The sequence below is a fragment of the Emydura macquarii genome, unplaced genomic scaffold (genome assembly GCF_026122565.2).
Source record: "Emydura macquarii macquarii isolate MOO-44397 ecotype Brisbane River unplaced genomic scaffold, CSIRO-AGI_Emac_v2 contig_2676, whole genome shotgun sequence".
NCBI lineage: Eukaryota > Metazoa > Chordata > Testudines > Chelidae > Emydura > Emydura macquarii.
The window spans coordinates 16,728,235-16,747,801 of record NW_027132813.1 but is presented as its reverse complement, the minus strand read 5'-3'; the positions used below and the strand labels follow the sequence as shown (position 1 = coordinate 16,747,801).

At 40.6% G+C, this 19,567-nt stretch overlaps 1 protein-coding gene across 3 annotated transcripts in view; it reads left to right on the top strand.

The window, feature by feature from the left end:
• The window catches only part of KCTD3 (potassium channel tetramerization domain containing 3), a 56,937-nt gene that overhangs the window by 8,074 nt on the left and 29,296 nt on the right, over nucleotides 1–19,567 (top strand). For all 3 annotated transcript variants that reach the window (XM_067564964.1, XM_067564963.1, XM_067564965.1), the window contains exons 2-8: nucleotides 3,904–3,957; nucleotides 5,635–5,680; nucleotides 10,823–10,896; nucleotides 11,503–11,561; nucleotides 11,802–11,882; nucleotides 14,278–14,418; nucleotides 16,816–16,906. In XM_067564964.1, the coding sequence (XP_067421065.1) occupies nucleotides 3,904–3,957; nucleotides 5,635–5,680; nucleotides 10,823–10,896; nucleotides 11,503–11,561; nucleotides 11,802–11,882; nucleotides 14,278–14,418; nucleotides 16,816–16,906 (546 nt within the window). The remainder of the gene's footprint in view (nucleotides 1–3,903; nucleotides 3,958–5,634; nucleotides 5,681–10,822; nucleotides 10,897–11,502; nucleotides 11,562–11,801; nucleotides 11,883–14,277; nucleotides 14,419–16,815; nucleotides 16,907–19,567) is intronic.

Here is a 19,567-nt window from a genome sequence, read left to right as displayed (position 1 = left end):
GTATAGCTGTGATGCAGATAAAACTTTTTGGAACTTTGAAGGTCCTCAGTTTTTAGTCTGTCCTACTTTCCTGATGTGGGCAGAGGTCTGGTATGACTGCTCACTCAGCTGTACGTTACTGTATATATAAATTATTCCATGTAATCTTTACTAGGAATTGCTACTTCTCAGTCCCAGAAATGAGAGATCTAGATTTTATTTTTACATTTTCTTGCTCTGCCTATGTACTGTCTGTATTAAATTCTTAGTAATTTTAATGTTCACGTTAACTAATCACAGTGAATACTTGTTTTTAGGATAGTTAAGTAAGTAATATGTAGTAAATTGTGCTACTGTGAAATAAGGACTGTATCTCCACTCTCTTATTATGACCTACCACTGTCTCAAAGTGCTAGTGTCTGTCTTGCATGATTTCCTCACTTGGATTTAGTCATGGAGAATTAGCCAGAGTGGTTTTTTAACTCAGAGTTTTTAGTCATGTGATTTATTCTTCTAGCACTTCTGTTGTACTAGGGTATTTAAAGTTAGTCAGTCTCCTTCATAAGTGGCTTGATTTTTCAGCATTTCTGAGCATGTACATATCCCAGAGAAATCAGTGTTCAGCACCTTTGAAAACTAGGCCACTTGCTTAGGGCCCAAATTCTTAAAGGTACTTAGGCATTGCAATGCTGAGCAAAGCAATGCCTTGACTGATTTAGGAGCTTTCATGTCTCATTGAAAGTCATGTGGTACTTAGGCTCTGCTGTATTAGATGTTCATAGGACATTGACATGTAGCTGGTGAATGTTGGTCATAAGATCTTGGCTTTGAAAAGTTCACGGGGCATAGCTAAGGTAATGTTTTGTATCATTTCAAAATTCAATAACGCCTATTTTGAGATAAAGTGCTATAAATAAAAATGACATTTACCTAATGGTTCTAAGGAAATAGTTTGGACAATAGAAGAAGTTTTAAATGACTGAAATTTTGAATGTTTAAAGAATGTATTTAAAGAATTTTCCAAGATTTGAAGATTGACAAATGTCCATATTTACCTTTATTGTATTATAAAAACACAGTTTTCTTTGGCTACAGAAAATGAGGAAAACATTCATGTAACTAATTGATGTTGTACCAGATTTCTCTTATTCTGAATTTTGTATTCAAACCTAATTATGGTAATGTGGGTATTTTATTTTTAAGAGGGGAAAAATTGAAGTATATACCTGATGATAAAGGAAGCTATGTGATTGCAGAGCCATAGCTGAAAAGTTACAGAAAATCTCCTTAAACTTGCAGTAGCTCAAATAACAAAAGGCCTTGGTTCATTTTTTTTCTGGCATGAAAAAGAAATTCTTGTTTTGCATGTTGTTCATGCTCAGTGCCAACACTATAGACTTTTGTTCAGATTTGGCATTGTCATGCTGGCATTGAACCACTGAATGACTAAACACAGTTTTCACTGTACATAGCACAGAGGAGATTTTTATATGATCTTTGTGCTTTTACTTTTTGCAGTGGTAGAAAGTAATGTTTTTCTTCAATAAATAGGAAATGTAGGCAGTGAAAATATGAAGCAGAGCCAGAAAAACTATAAATTCATAAAATACATGTTCTTTTAGAGACATTTTGAAATGCATCCATTTATCGTATAAAGTATTTTGGAACTTTAACCTCAAATTTCCTCTCTCTTTAGCCCCTTCCTGTCTAAAACAGCTCCCCTTAATGATGGTATTTTCAAATATTCCTCAGTTCTGGAACTATTTAGAGGAGTTTATTAGAATCACATGCTTTGCATGAACCAGTATTGTTGGTTGTTTTGTTTTTTATTTTTTAAGTTGGGGTTGTATTTTAGGAACCCCTTGCCCAAATGATACCACATTTGGATCATTAATCCTACCCTGCACTTCTATGAAGCATAACAAATTGCAAGACAATCTGTGTAAGCACACAGATTTTAGAATACTAAGGGCTAGTCTACACTTAAAATATACAGCGGCACAGCTGTACTGATATAGCTATGCTGCTGTAAGAGCACTTGTGTAGCTGCATTATGTGGAGCGTCTCCCGCTGACTTAGCGCTGTCCATGGCAAGTGCTTATGCCAGCAAAATTTATGTCACTCGGGTGTGGAAAAAAACCCACATCCCCCACACAAATTTTGCCCGCACAAGTGCTATTGTAGACAAGGCCTAAGAAGAGTCATTATTTTAACAGGAAAGGCTTTTCAACCTTAGTTAGGGAAGAAGAGCTGGCGCATTCTTATAATATAATGTGGAATTAGAAGGAGAATAGAAGGGATGGGCTCTACTATCCCTCAGAACAGATACTGTCTGATAGGTGTGAACTGCTCCATTCATATGAGTGGGTGTTCCACTATCCCCTTCCCCAGTGGTAGAGAGTTTCTGATATGTGTCAAGCATACCCAGTCTCAGTAGTGTATTCTTGGTGCATGCTCTGAGCATTCCTGGCTCACATGGGGGGGACGGGGTGGATAAGGAGAGAGGCTCAGACTCCCCGGACACCACCCCAGAAAGGTAAGCTTCCTCCAGAACCTGACTCACATAGCGGGGCAAGGAAGAGGAGCATTCTCACTCCTACAGGTGATCTGAGGGGCCCCAGATTGTAGCACAAGCATGGGAAGGGAATGTGGAGTTTACAGGCACTGCTGCCCCATCCCTTTTCCTCCCAGGCCCTCTGTCACTCACCCCCATGTTCCCTTTCCCAGTATCTCACCCCTCTTCTAGTTACCACCCTCTTCCCCATCACCTAGTGCCCTGAGCCCTCTCTCTATTTCCACCTTTTCTTCCACCCCAATTACCCTTCCTTCCCACAGAGCATTTGTTTGTGTAGTTTTGTTCTTTTTTAAAAAAGCTGAGTGATTTCACCAGTAGGCAATTAGACATAAATAGTAGTTGCTGATAACTACAAGTACTATAAGCACTCTAAAATATTTTTCACTTACTGTACCTTGTCATTATTACTGACACTCTCCCTTAGTTTGTTGCATCTTATCTTAATTTAGGACTTAATCTTGCAAACACTAGCATTGTTGATCTAGTCCTTTGTATAAAGTTACTCAAGTGGCATGAATGTTTGCAGGGTCAGAGACCTGGTTTGTAATATATTTGGGGTGGGAATTGTCTTGCTGTGTGTTTTGTATAGGGTCTAGTACAGTGATTGGGGTCCAGATTTGTGGCCTCTGGATGCTATAATACAAATGAGAGGTAAAAATAATACAGTTTCTTCACATCTTTTCCTTGAGATGTTCAGACAGTAAGGAATTTACTCCGGAATCCGATTTCCAAACTATTTTCTGTGGTCTACATTTACCCCGGCAGTTCGGCAGCAGTCGATGGGAGTTACGCAAACTATGCAGAAAACTTGCATAACTCCTGTTGACTGCTGTGCTTCACTTCTGTGCGCCGTCTTCACTGCACTGCGTTCCCGTCGACGCAGTGATACGCCACATGTGGGGGTGGATTAATAGCGTCGACTTCTGGATTGATTGAGCGGGTCTTCACTGACCGCTCAGTCGATCCAGATAAGTCGATCTGATGGCGGCGACTTTGTCACCGTCAGTGTAGACATAGCCTTAGAGCCTGGACTGACTGCAGTATGGACATTCAGGCTGAGTTTAACGCGCCCCCCCCCACCCGCTGGGTTTCAGAACCTGGGCTCCAGCCAAAACCCGAACATCTCCACACCTGTTTTTAGCACCATAGCATGAGTCTTGAGCCTGAGTCAGTTGATCCAGGCTCTGAGACTTGCTGCTGTGGTTTTTTGGGGGTTTTTTTTGGGGGGTTTTTTTTTTTGCAGTGTAACATATGCTTAGGCTTCTTTTAAACAGTCTTGAAAAAATCAAAAACTGAACTTGATTTTCCGTGTCTGCAATGCCTGACCTTTTGAATTTTTGCTCTTACAGGTTCAGCACCTCAAGACAAACACTAATGTGGATTCCAGACTCCTTTTTTTCCAGGTATTTCAAATGTTAATATATTTTACTAAGTAGCAGTACTTAGAATTTAAAGAGCATTTTATATCATTAACACTATGAGATTTGATTACGGAAAAAAAACATAACAGTCACAACTCCCTCCTGCTGCCACTATTGGGGCAGAGGGAAGTAGCATTCATATTCCTAAAACAGTCCTGCCATGGGTGTTAGAGTGGGTTGGTGCGTGAAGCTGCATTAGATCAGCATTCCCTGTATCCCCCTTCTCCACTGCTGTTGCAGGATATGCTTCTGTAATTAAGATTGTAAGAATTTCCATTATGAACCTGGATTTGACACAACCATTTTTTTACCTCTATTTTTTGGGGGATCTGCTCTTAGCATATAAAAACTTGTACCAAATGGGGAGGGAGAGAGTGAGGAAGGAATAAACTGTCCATATGATCAATTTTTCTGCCTCTCCCCTTCTCCAATCAGTCAATAATTAACTTATACAATTGAATGTGAGGGTTTATTGTCCTTTATAAAAATTGTTTTATCCTATCTAATGAAACTGGATATTCTCATTTTCCATATAAATGTGTCACTTTTTTGACCGCTGTCAAGCCCTTGGCCTCAAAATGATGATACTTAGTGGCAATAAGTTCCACGTGTTAATTATGCATTGTTAATGCTTTTATTGGTTTAAAATGTGTTACCTTTCAAGTTCTATTTTAAATGTCTGCTTATGCTTGTATTAAGAGAGTGATAAATAGGAGCACCTGATTTACCTTCTCTATGCATTCTTTATTTTGTATACTTCTATCATGCTGCTCTTTCTTTGGGAGAGTTAGTGGTTAGATGTTTGAATTCCTTTGTCTTCATATGTGAGAGAATTTTCAATGTTATCTTTTAAAAATTGTATTTCTTGGCCTTTACAGTAAGTAGCCTTCAAAATCTAAGCAATAAATCAGTTTGTCACTTACATCTAACCCTCCGAAATATCTTGGCTTTTCATCATTATTTTTAAGAAAAATCATGGTTTATCCCAGCTCCATTCTCTTTCCTTGACTACCCTTCACCTGGTCACTGGCTGTCAGAACTCCAAGTTCTTATCCCTGGCAGCTGGCATCTTCGTCTGCTATAGAGGAAGCTAAGCAATGTTGGAATTTTCACATCTCACCATGGCTTTCTGCCTCTTATGTTTGAAGGGGATGAAAAAAGAGTCCTTGTGAATGAGGCTGATGGGCAGCAATGTCTCTTGCAGTTACACTGAAATAGTCAAGTAAATAGAGTTCCAGGGAGATGTCCTCCTCTCCCATGCCATATGGAGGAGGAGGCAGCACAGGGAAGCAACCCCTTCCTGCCATCCAACTCCCCTATATTTTATGCTAAAGGATCCCAGCAGGTCTCTAATTTTCACCCCAGTACAAAAATGACTGTTAAAATAACATTGAAGCATAAATCAGAGCTCAGACAAAAAGGTGTCTGGATGAGTTCTTCATCAATTTCCCTTCAGAAATCATGAAGAATTCATGGAGTCATAGTACCCAGAAAATTTGGAGCCTTGACGCATGCACAGTTAAGTGACTTCTGACTTTGAGTCATGGAAATATAGATGGGTTATTTGAATAATGGAGAGTCAAAATATTTCTTCACATGTTAATGCTCTCTCCTTCTAGACTACATTGTAACTCAAAAAAAATATTTTATGCTTTTCAGTTTACTGAGTGGAAGAATTTCAACACTTAAAGATGAAACTGGTGCTGTGAGTAATACTGCTGATAAATTATAAGATTGAGTACTTATTTGCAAATTGGATCTATTTAGCAGAAGTAACTTCTATACTGAAAAGTTCCAGAGAGGTAGCCGTGTTAGTCTGTATGCAGCAAAAACGAGAGTCCTGTAGCACTTTAAAGACTAACAAATTTAATTTCTGCAGGCATAAGCTTTCGTGGGTTGTAACCCACTTCGTCAGATGTAAGGGTACCTCCTATGTGATTTCTGTTCCTTTCATCTGACGAAGTGGGTTACAACCCACGAAAGCTTATGCCTGCAGAAGTTAAATTTGTTAGTTTTTTAAAGTGCTACAGGACTCTCGTTGTGTTAACTTCTATACTGAAGCTCATACTAATCCAGTTCTAAAATGATAGGGTATTATTGATACATAGATCAGTTATATTGATACAGTAAGTACAGCAGACTGACATCTGATCAAATGTATTTCTTTCCTGAAAAGGTATTTACTGTTTAAATACTTAAACCATTATAAGGCTTGGAGAAACTGCCCCCTTTATGCCAATGTCACTTTTGCATTAGACGACCACCACCAAAAGACTCAGAAAAGTCCATTTTAATTAAAAAGCTAATGGCAACATTTTCAAATGTGCTCACGTCATTTAGAAGTCAATGGGACATAGACTTCTAAGTCCCTTGGACCCTATATGACTTAGGCACTTCTGAAAATGTTACCCATAAAAACTAAATAGGATATTTCATACATCATGAAGGGACCTCACCATGAACTTTCAGAACAGGATGCCTAATGAATGAGTTCTAATGCATAATGAATGCCTCGAGGAAGGTTAGTTCTGTGCTTTTTCCTTTTGGTATGGGTATCTTTCTCACTTTAAACGCTACTAGTTAAATTGTTCATGCTGCCAATTTGGGAAACACAAGTTTGGGGAGTATTTACTGCCCTGTAAGATAGAGACTTGAAATTGTCAAGAAAGTAAGCGTTTTAGATTTGAGGGTAAATAGGGTATTTGCAGGTAGGTGAAGTGAAGTTTTGCATGTGTGACCATTTGGATGAGCATTAAATGACAGGAGGAAAGAGATCCTCTTTCTTTTCTTTTCATGGTCCTTGTTTCCATTCTAATATGGATGTAAAAGGAAGATAAAGGAATGTGCATATTGCTACACTAGTGTTTTTCTTTTTCTCCTTTTACATACACAGAAGCAAATGGTTTAAACTTGCTAATTGCTTTGCTCAATTTTAAAAACTAACACTTTTAAACTGAAAGAGAGAGCCATAATCAGAAAAGACATTTTTAACTTACAAAGTTCAGCCTTGAATGCAGTGTAGGCAAGACCGCCAACAGGAATTCCAGGTCCCAGGGCAGAACAGTCCCACCCTGCCCCTTTCACTTGTGGCCCTGCCCACAGTCCATTCAAGCCCCGCCCCCTCCCCTTTTCAGACTGCTTGCCACCACGCCCCCCCTCCCATCATTGGCTCTCCCTTCTTTCTTCCACACTTCCCCTTCCTCCAGGTGGCGAGCTGGAGGGACTGAGTGGGGAGGGGGGGAGGAGGGACATGGTGAGCAGCGGCGGGGAGAAGTGGGGGAGGGGAGGGGAGGAGGGACATATGTAGTGAGTGACGGTGGGGGGTGGGATTGAGCAGGCAGTGGGGGAGGCCAAGTGGGAAAAGGGGGGGGTGTAGAAGAGAGGAGGGGGACCAAGGCGGGAGGTGGGCTGGTGGAAAGGGATGTGGCAGCAAATGGGGTGGGGCCTGGGGTGGAGTGGGGATGGACTGTCGGAGGTGGGATGGAGAGCTAGCTTCCCTGAGGGAAAGCTTTCATTCCCTGGCCCAGTCCCCTATTAAAATCGCTGGGCCACTGTGCAATTGCTCCCTTTGCCACCTCAACTGCGGGCCTCAGTGTAGCTGAAGTTGTGTCCATCCCAGGATATTAGAAAGACAAGATGGATGAGGTAATATATTTTATTGGATTAACTTCTGTTGTTGAGAGAGACAAGCTTTTGAGCCACTCAGAGCTCTTCTTCAGGTCTGGGAAAGATACTCCCAGTGTCACAGCAAAATGCAAGGTGGAACAGATTCTTTAGCATAAGTAGTTTGCACATATTGTAAGGGACCATTCCAGGTAGAGTGGCCTGTTAACACCTCTGCAGTCATAGGACAAAAAGAGGGGATTAGTGGATTACAGATTGTTGTAATAAATCATAAATCCAGTGTCCCTGTAGGTGAACACTTTTCAGAAAGCGATCACTCTATATCTCACCTATCATCCTCAAAGGAAACCTATACAACACTTTCAAGTGAGCCTGGGAGTTTAAATTTATTACTCTGCTAGACACTAAAAATCATGACTTGAAAGCTTCTCTCTCTCTCTCAACAGAAGTTGTTCCAATAAAAGATATTACCTCATCCATCTTGTCTCTTTAATAGTTCACCCTTCTCATGACATTGAAATTATTGCTAAATCTAATATCAACACAGAACATTGCAAAGTAGCTTTAACTATCCTTTGCATCTGTAGTGCATAATCTGTGATACTCCATGTACATATAAACTTTTTTCCTTTAATCAAATTTGTGATCTACAGTCATATCAGTGATGGAGGGGCAGACTTACAATTTAAAAAAAAAAAAGTATACTAGCTCAAGTGCACATTTCTTTCTTGACCTTAAAATATGGCAGTTGTGATGACTATGATTAATTATTAGGGCTGTTAAACGATTAAAAAAATTAATCATGATTAATCGTGAGATTAAAAAAATGAATCACAGTTTTAATGAAACTGTTAAACCATAGACTAGAATACCATTTTTATATTTTTGGATGTTTTCTACATTTTCAAATAGATTGATTTCAGTTACAACACAGAATACAAAGTGTACAATGTTCACTTTATATTTTTTATTACAAATATTTGCACTGTAACAGAGAAACCAAAGAAACATATAAGTCATGTAAGTACTATAGTGCAATCTCTTTATTGTGAAAGTGCAACTTACAAATATAGAATTATTTTATTTTAATTTTTTTCCATAACTGCGCTCAAAAACAAAACAATGTAAAACTTTAGAACCTACAAGTGCACTCAGTCCTACTTCTTCTTCAGCCAGTTGCTAAGACAAACAAGTTTGCTTGCATTTATGGGAGATAATGCTGCCCACTTTTTATTTACAATGTTATCTGAAAGTGAGAACAGGCATTCGCATGGCACTTTTGTAGCTGATGTTGCAAGGTATTTACATGGCAGATACGCTAAACATTCATATGCCCCTTCCTGCTTCGACCACCATTCCAGGGGACATGCTTCCATGCTGTTGACACTCGTTAAAAAATAATGTGTTAATTAAATTCATGACTGAGTCCCTTGAGGGAAAATTGTATGTCTCCTGTTCTGTGGTTTTACCTGCATCCTGCCATATATTTTGTTATGGCAGTCTCAGATGACGACCCAGCACATGTTTGATTTAAGAACACTTTCACTGCATATTTGACAAAACGCAAAGAAGGTACTAATGTGAGATTTCTAAAGATCACTACAGTACTCAACCCAAGGTTCAAGAATCTGAAGTGCCTTCCAAAATCTGAGAGAGACGAGGCGTGGAACATGCTGTTAGAAGTCTTAAAAGAAAGCAACATTCTGATGCAGAAACTACAGAACCCGAACAACAGAAAAGAAAATCAATCTTCTGTTGGTGGTATCTGACTCAGATGATGAAAAAATGCGTGTTAGTCTGCACTGCTTTGGATCATAAGTGAGCAGAACCAGTCATCAGCATGGAAGCATGTCCTCTGGAATGGTGGTCGAAGCATGAAGGGGCATATGAATGTTTAGCATATCTGGTATGTAAATAGCTTGCAACGCCAGCTGCAAAAGTGCCATGTGAACGCTGGTTCTCACTTTCAGGTGACATTGTAAATAAGGAGTGGGCATCATTATCTCCTGTAAATGTAAACAAACTTGTTTGACTTAGCAATTGGCTGAACAAGAAGTAGGACTGAATGGATTTGTAGGCTCTAAAGGTTTGCATTGTTTTGTTTTTGAGTGCAGTTATATAACAAAAAAAATCTCGTTGTGTAAGTTGTACTTTCATGATAGAGATTGCACCAGAGTACTTGTATGAAATAAATAGAAAAATACCATTTCTTTTGTTTCTTTTTTACAGTGCAAATATTTGTAATAAAAAATATAAAGTGAGCATTGTACACTTTGTATTCTGTGTTGTAACTGAAATCAATGTATTTGAAAATGTAGAAAAACATCCAAAAATATTTATAATAAATTTGATTTGATATTCTATTGTTGTTTAACACTGTGATTAAAACTACGATTAATTCTGATTAATTTTTAAAATTGATTTAATTTGTTTTGAGTTAATTGCTTGAATTAACTGTGATTAATTGACAGCCCTATTAATTATATTTTGCTTTTTCATCAGAGTCCAGCAAAATTTCAATTTTTTGAGATAACTTGCAAAATTTCAATCTATTGTAGAGATTTGTACTGCTGCACATTTCCATAGTATCTGAGTCCCTTCAACATCAAATCAATAACAAAGTCCCTAGTGGAGTTCATGAAATCTCCATCACCTCTCCCTTTTCCAGGTGAAAACTCTGCTTAGAGTAGGGTGGGTTGGTGTGTGTGTGTGTGTGTTTGAGTCAGGGCTGCATTTTGTACTCTCTGGGTAAGTCTGCACTGCAGTTAGACACCTGCGGCAGCTGGCTCATAGCAACTGGCTTGAGCTGTAGGGCTGTTGAATTGCAGTGTAGACTTGTGGGCTTAGGCTGCAGCCCACGCTCTAGGACCTGCGAGGTCGGAGGATCATTCTATACTGCAATTAAACAGCTCAACAGCATGAGCCCCACAAATTCAAGTCTGTTGGAACAGACCAGCTGTGGGTTTTTAATTGCTGTGTAGACATACCCTGTGTAGAGACGATTGGGAAGAAACTTCTTGATTTTTTGTTTGTGTCTAAACATTCAGGGCTAAATCTTGTGAGCGGAGTGCCTCACATGGTTTAATCCCGCTGACCATAATGGGACATGAGACTCCTGAGCACCTCAAGAGTGTTTCTAAAAGAGATGTTATCTAGGTAATACAGTTGCTACTCAAAAGCAAGCTCTTAATACAGAAAACAAATGAACTGTTTTTATTTGTAGATATTTATTGATCGAGATCCAGCAGCATTTGCACCCATTTTAAATTTTCTCCGTACAAAGGAGCTAGACTTACGGTAAGAAGTTCTAATTCTTCTAAAAATCCTTCTAAGTACAGTTCACTTGGGTGGAAATTTAAAAATCCTTTAAAAAACTAATGATAGTTTTCTAATTCCACTGATCAATCAGATATCCTATCAGGTGACTGTGGGATCTGACTGATACTTTATAAGCTCCTCACCAGCACAGTCTAATCTGTGGACTCAGGCCCTATTTCCTTAGTTCCATGTTTCATGCAGGTGACAGAATGGATAGTCTTTATTAAACTTCGGTAGAATACAATTTCATATATTTAAACCATTTCAGTACTACATTTCTCAGTCAAATCTTTGCTATGGGTTTTTCTGTGTTTTTAATTTTAATGTAGTGATCTGTACCTATAATTATGTGAATACTACTATATCTCCAGCTATAGACTGAGTCCAACTCTGGGATGGAAGTATTGTGTTAACTTACTAAAATAAGCTGCTTCAATAGGTTCAGGTCTGATATTTATCGTGCGAATACACACTTCCAGTTTTTAATTTATGATATCCCAAGATATAACGCCTAGTTTATATATAAAAATAAAAGAACGTGTTATCAAGGCATTGCTTTCCTTTGTTCTTTTTATTTTTTTCCAGGGGAGTGAGTATTAATGTTCTCAGGCATGAAGCTGAATTTTATGGAATCACCCCTTTAGGTAAATGTTTGTATTAAAATTATGTGGTTCCTGATGGTTGCACTGCCAGAATAACAACCTACTTATGATTCTAAGACTTGGGACAATTATGGGCCAGAAAACTGCTGAACTTATTCGTGCTGAAGTTGACAATATTCAGGCAGATATTTTGAAATCTCATCAACCTCTTAAAAAGAAGCTTGAGAAAATAAAACTTCATTGAAGTTCTTTGCTTTTGATGTTAATATATATTTTGTTTAGTAAGAAGACTTCTCTTATGTGAAGAGCTGGAGCGCTCATCGTGTGGCAGTGTCCTTTTTCATGGCTATCTGCCTCCACCAGGTACTTCTGTATTCTTTCACTGTGTACTTCGTATATCACTTCCAATGCATTGATCCTTATATTGGATAATTATGTAAGTCTGTCAGCTTGGAGTCATCATTTTAACCTGTAGTCCAGGTGAACAACTACTATTGATGGTAGAGGCTTTAATTTTAAGGCTACGTCTACACTTAGGGCACTGTGTTGCATACATACACCCCTGTAGCATGGGTATAAATAGCTGTGTAGATGGTGAAGCACTGCTTAAGTGTGTGGAATAAAGACACAGCCAAACCTTAGGATATATACCCTACGCAGCTCTCTACATGCTCAAGCAGTGTCTTCCCTGTCTACACTGCTGTTTTTAGCAGTGTAGTATCCCACTGCCAGAGGCTTTCCCCTCTGAAGGGAAAAGCTCCAGCAGTGAGGAAAGGCTGTGGCAGCTCCCTGTTGCCAGAGCCTTTCCCCTTCAGAGGTTGCTGCCAAAGCCTTTCGCCACTGCAAGGAAAAGCTCTGGCAGTGGGGAAAGTCTCCAGTAGCTCCATGCTGCCAGAGTCTTTCCCTGCTGCCTCTCCCTTGCCAGAGCCTTTCACTGTCACGTGTAGCTACACACCATGATGTGGATGCAGCCTGCTTTTTACTGCGATATGTAGCTTACCATGGTGCCAGTGCAAAGGCCTAAGAGGGTAGGCTATACCTATTGGTTCAATATGAAGTACGTCCTTTCATTGTTGAATTTGGTGTGCGTTTGTATTGCAAGTCTTTTGTGAAATAGTGCCGATTAAATGACTAGGAAACAATGGATTAATGTAAAACAAAGTAGAATTGAGAGTAGACTGCGCAAGAGGCTTCCTTTTTACAATATAAGTGAGATAAATGTTTCTCACGTGAAACCATTTCCTGGAGAGGGAGGTGATTCATAATTTCATCTCTCCATAGAATAAGATGATTTTCAATGCAAATTAACTTTTTTTTTCCTGTTGAAAAATTACCTCAATGTGCCATATTAAAAAATGAATGGTTAGTTCCACAATCAACGACAGTGGCTTGAACAGAGCAGTTGGTGCCTTGAGTCTTAACTACAAGTAGGAAAGTTAGCCTGTTGCTGAAAACCGTTGCTAGCATAGGGCCATCTCAAGCTAATGCCGAAAGGGGTCTCAATAAAATTTTTGGTGGCCTCAGTGTGTGACTCTTGTGGTGACCGCTCTGACAATTTTTCCTAAAATACTTAATTAACTTTAGGGAAAACAATATACATATACACATCCAAATTAGTGTAATTTATGTATGTAGTAGGAAGGCGGTAGGAAGTAGAGCTCCCCATTCAGCACACCCAGATTTTGCTCCTATTTTTGTGCTTGGAGCGTCTCACTGAGCAGGAGTCGCAAACCCTGCTGTGGAGCTGCCAAGCCCTGCAGCAGCCTAGAGCTGTTGAGCTGCTGCGGTAGCTACAGCAACTGTAAACAGCGAGTGCAGCCCCACGCAGGGGGAGTGCTGCCCATCTCTGACCCTGCTTCCCGTGGCCCTTCTGTGAGAACCTGCCCTGGAGAAGGTTGGTTGGGAACTCAATGGTCTCCTGCAGAGTCACAGGCTCCCCGTGCCCCGGCCAGGCATTGGGGAGCTGCCCAGGAAAGTGCTCTGGTAGCTGAACACCACAGCCGCCTCCACTGACAGAAGCCACCTCTGGCACTGTGCACACCAACCCCATGTGTCTCTAGTGGCACTATCCAGAGCTCCTGAGGAGACTGTAATAGTGCAAGGCACCGATCTCTGCTGGTGGTACCAGTGCAAACACCAAGACAGCACATCTGGATGCACTTGGTAACAGCTATTTAGGAGCAGCAGCTGCTTTGTCCCTGTCCCAATTTCTGCCCATGCTTTGGAGGCTGTCGTAGCCTCAAAAAAATCCACTGGTGGTCGCATTTGGGAAATGTTTAACTATTAGTGTAGAAGGGAAGAAACCACTTTCAACACTGTTACAGAAAGAGGTTTTGTCCTGCCTATACTAGCAGTTAAACTATGTTTGACATCTGCCGAAGAGGGCTAGTTACTGCATTGGGTCATTACTGTAATCATGTCATCTCTGTGACCTGTGTACTTTGACTTTTAGTTGTGAACCTAAATTCATTCTTGGCTATTAGGCTTCACATTAGGCTAAATTAAATGCTTTTATGATTTCTGGTATTGATTTATGAACCTGACAGAACAATCTATTTGTTTAAGTTTTGTAGCAATTAAATTAAATTTGGATTTGAAAATAAAATGCATGAACAACTTTTATCAACTCTGAAAGATGACTTCCAAATGTAGTAAGAATTTAAATGTTTTTAATTGTGCTTTGTATATTAACTGTTTTAGAAATGGTACAATAAAAGATAAATGAAGTAGGACAAAATGTCTTTCCTTCTTCTGGTAGGCATTCCCTGTCGTAAAATAAACAGTACTGCTGGGCCATGTGCTGATGTTAGAACAGGTCAGAACTACTCTGAAGGTGAGGTCCGAGGAGGTAGTGTCCAACCTACACTTGCTGGTACTGGAGAAGGCACTGTCAGGCTAGGTGAGGAAAGTTTTAATGTACTTTGTGGGGGGCAGGGTGTGAGGTTTTTTTTTTTTAAACACATCATGTTGGCAGTGGGATTTCCAGTGGAAAATACCAAGTTAAGGGGTTAATGATATGTCTATACTCAAATTCAAATGGTGTATTTTTCTGTTTAAGTATAAACTGCACATTCAGCAATACTTGAACATTACATATGAAAAACTGTTAGTGATAAGATTGCAATGTCAAGCATTACTAAGTTAGGAAATGGCAGAATTAAGGTTACCTATGAAAGGTAAGGGTTTGTCCCCCTTGTGCATATGCATTATAATAATTTAAGATGTACAGGCAACTTGAAGCCTGGTGTAGGAGAGAGAGCCTGTCCCTCCTTGTGAGTCTCAGAGGGAGTCCATGTCACCTTGCTTCACCTGGCATTTCCTAACTTTCAAGTTCTTGACTTTAAAACCTGTGCAGCGTTCTTTTAATGTAGTTTTTGTGTGTATTTTCCTAGTTTTCTTTAAAAAGGCAAAAACAGATTATACTATCTATAGCTATATTTGTAACTCCTTCCTCTCATGAATCAGCATACGAACCCTGAGCCTTCAGCACTGCAGCACAAACTTCTACCACTTGAGCTAAAGAATTCATCACAGTACCTGGCAGCAGCAGAAGAGTGTTAGCCTCTGTGGACCAGCTGCTAGAGGAGGACCTGTATTAAATTGTGTTCTTCTGTGTTCTTCCCAATGGTGGTTGTGTACTGTGTCCTTTAGTGTAACCCCACTCTTTTTTTGTGTTCCCCTTTCACTCCTATGCTCTGTCCTCCAAAGAACATTGTTGCCCCTTTTTCCCAACTGGTTAGACAATATTAGGGGCATGCAGGGTTATTTCTGTTAGGAGCAGAAAATAATGATACAAGTTGCATATTTCTTTCATGCAATCCTATTTTATTTACAAATAGTGTTTCCCTGAACAAACTGAAACTTTCCCATAGAAACAAACTGGCACCTGTCTCTTCAGCGGGTCCTGTTCCCCAATGACCTCTGTCCTTCTGCTCTCTTTCAGGGCAACTCTCATAACTGCTTTTCTTGCTCTCTGGTGGCTTTCTCCCTTTTACCTATGCATAGCTTGCCAAACAATCCCCTAGCATTAGCAACTAGTCTCACACCCATCCTCGCCTCAGGCCATGTGGTTTACCCCCTGTTAAGGCATCACTGTGCAGTCAATTGCCTTGGGCAGTAGCTACTGTTATCTCCAGCTATCTTATCCACAAAGGGGCTTAAGTGCTCCATCCATTTAGTCTGAAAAAGGGTCATTAGCACGCCCATTGGATTTAACAAGGTCTTTGATTGCCTAGCTATTAAAGATCTTCCTGATTACAGCCATAACTCCTTCCAGCATAAGTATTGTGACCCTGTCACAAGCCCTCCTTGCTGTGTGTGCTCCTCAAGGCTATGTATCCCCCACAGTCCTGTCCACCCCCACCTCTCCTATTGTGGTTTAACCACCTCCTCTTCAGTGTCTCCTGATTCTGCTGCTGGATCCATTTTATATCTGTGTCCTATCCAGAGGTTCAGCTCTCTGTGGAATGCTACAGTGAGACAGGGTGCATGTGCAGACCTTTAGAATCATCAGCATTTTTGGTATGTGGCCAAAAAAAGCTGTACTTTCCCAGACTTGTCAAGAAATGGTGATTTCTAACACATTGTAACTCAGCCAAACCTGACTGGTTTCCATGGACCAGCAAAAAACAGGCCCCTTGTTCCATATTGCTATTCCTATTGCTGAATGTCTAATGCCTTCTTCAAGCAATGTAGGTGTTAAAGGTATTCAGAAGTCACATTAATTTTTTTATAATGGCAAGTATTAGGCAAACCAAATAAAGGGATCTTTGCTATCTCCCCTAAAATGATTGTTTTTGAAAATTCCATTTTTTTATAAAATAGTTTTATCCACCCCGTAAGCATATAGGTAAACTTGAAGCTTAGTCTCAAATATTTGACCAATTTGACACACATTACAAGTTACTTACAGATAAAATCCCTTTTTTTGCAAGAGCACAGTCCTCATTCAGTTTACATGCCAGTTTCTACTTATTATGAGATATTTGATTTAATAATTATTAGCTGTGTTGCCGCCTCCTACGAAAGAACATAAAGCCGTATGGATTCAGATATGGAAGAAACTGATATAACACTGTCAGTCATGTACTTGGCTCGTTTGTATATATGGCCAGTGCACATTGTCTGAGAAGGCAAAGCTTCATTTCTACAAAACAGTCAGTCTTGGAAGTCCTAGTTTGAGAATACAATTCCATTTTGGGTATGGTCTCCTAGCCTCTGACCTTGTATATTTGTTGGTTAAAGAATGATGTCTGAAACTGAGGATAACCCTTTTCTTTTCATTACTATTTTCTAGGATTTCCTGTGGATCCTCGAAAGGTTCTGATAGTAGCTGGCCACCATAACTGGATTGTAGCTGCATATGCCCATTTTGCTGTTTGCTATAGGTATAAATGACTCAGCAGTTTCTGGTGGATTGGGTTTTTAACTTGATCTTTCTTCTATGCAATCTGTTGTAATTGCTGATTTACTGGACAGTATGTTGCTAATTTTAGCAAATTTCATAGTTTTATTTAACTTGATAGTTGAACACAAACATTGCATGTGTTCCATTTTTTTAAAATGAGTACTGATACGCCAGTTGTAGTGTTGGCAGACGCTGTATGGAGAAAATCTTATAACTGTAGTAGTTCACCCCATTCCCAAAGCAGCTGCTGAATTTTTTGCTTTTGCAGTGATGGACTTCCACTGAAACTTTTGTTTACATTTTTTAAAAATTGAGTTTTTGATAGTATTGAGAGTTAGAAAGTTGGGTAATTGTCACTGGAGTTTGATTTAATTGGCTGATCAACTGTATTTAACACAAGATTCTTCTTTGAGTAGTGTCCCTGTGGGTACTCCACTGTAAGTCATTCCCTGTGGGTACTCCACTGTAGGTGTGTCTGTGTCCCTGCGCTGCTGATTGGAGAACTTTGGTAGCAGTGTCCATTGGGCCCGCACATGCTCTGTCCTTCTCAGTGGCCCCTGGTTAGAGATGGAGCTTTAGCTGTCTGTTCGCAGATCGTTAGCAATTGTCAAAGAGTTAATTTTTAGCTTCCTCTTTTCTTTATTTGCTTTTCTTTGGCTGTTGCCTTAAGAAAAAGAAAAGGATTTTGTTCTTTTGTCAACCCCACAGTGTGTGTGGGGGCTGCTCCTTCCTCCTCTCTCCCCCCAACCCCCACACACAGACAAGGGCTTCAGGGCACCCAGGCTTCAAGAAGCGCCGCACTTGCAGCGAGGTGATCCTAGTTGCATACAAGCACTCTCTTCATCTGCTGCCTTGGCGAGAGCCACATCCAACAAAAGGGACTCCTTTCACAAGTCATACCACTGGAGGAGGTCAAGGACACACACCACAAGCTCCTTGATATCCTCCACTCTTCGTCCTCCTTGAAGATCACCCTACCAATTATTGAAGCCATCCTAGACCCATCTAAAATGGTGTGACAAACCCCAGCATTGGTAGCCCTGACATGTAAGCCTGCAGACAAGAAATATTCTATCCCTGTGAAGGAATCAGAGTTCTTTTTCTCCCACCCGCCATCCAATTCCATCATAGGTTACGTTTACACTTACGGCGGCAAATTCGTCGCTGCCAGATCAATCTTTCTTGATTGATTGAGTGGTTAGCGAGACCCGCTCAATCGATCAGGAAGTTGACTGAATAAGTCCACCCCCTCAAGTAGCATAGCGCTCAGAAGGGAAGCAGAGAAATCGATGTGAGATACGCAAACTACTTTGCGTAGTTTGCGTAACTCCCGTCGACTGCTGCCGAATCGCGCTGTAAGTGTGAACCAGCCCATAGTGGATGCCGTGTATTCCCTTGGCCAACAACACCCAGGGCAACGCTGTACGACAGGGATTGGAAGCTCTTTGATCTTTTTGGCAGGAAGGTGTATTCCTTGGCCATTTACAAGTGCACATTACCAACTACCAGGCGCTCATGGCAAATACAGTTACACAAACTAAAGTAAGCTGAATGACTTTATTGATAAATTGCCAGAGAGTCATCGGGAATCCTTCAAGGCCATCATTCAGGAGTGACAACTATTGGCGAAAACATCAGCAGCTCTTCCACATATTTAGGAATATGCTCTGACCCTTAAAAATCAGAATTATCCCTAAGCTCTCTTAGGGTCCACCTAGCAGATGTCACAGCTTTTCGTCAACCCAGAGAGGGGTACTAGATCTGTCGCACCCAGCTACTAAAAGGTTTCTTAAGGGTATAACAAACTTCTTCCCTCAACCTTCTTACCCCCACATGGGACCTAAAGCTTATTCTGTAGGGGCTGACTAGGCCCTCCTTCAAACCCATAGTCACCTGTTCACTAAGGTACCTATTCTTTCTAGACAAGGCCGCATCCAAAACTCATTCCTAAAGTAGCCTTCCCGTTTCACATGAATCAATCAATTCACTTTCCTATAGAATCATAAAAGATTAGGGTTGGAAGGGACCTCAGGAGGTCATCTAGTGCAACCCCCTGCTCAAAGCAGGACCAACCCCAATTTAATCATCCCAGCCAAGGCTTTTGTCAAGCCGCATCTTAAAAACCTCTAAGGATGGAGATTCCACCACTCCCTAGGTGTAGTGGTAGGGCTCAGAAGATTTTGTAACGCGCTGGAGATAGTGACACCGCGGGGCTAGTCTGAACCGGTTTGATTAGAATTGCTGGCACAGCACCCTAAGCAAGTTGCAGGGCTTGTTTCGCAACCCGCTGTGTAGCTTGTTTGGGTGCCAAAAGGAGGAGAAAGTGAGGAAAGAAGGTCATGTGCTGTAAAATAGCCAATGCTTGCTGTTCCCTAGAGAATGCTGTATAAAAGCTTGAAATGCAAACTGCGCAATGAGACTCGGCCAGGAATCCACTTGGATTGTGTGGCATCGATCCCCTGCAGCCTGAATTGAAGAGCTGCTTGTTAGGGTCTCCCTCTGCTATTTGGAGCATAAGCCGTGATTAAAGATAAGTGTACCTAACTGGTGTGGGCGTGTTTTTATTCCTCACCTGGTATCCAGAATCTGCAGGCAGCTGTGATTGAGCTCTACTTGGCATAACACTAGGTAACCCATTCCA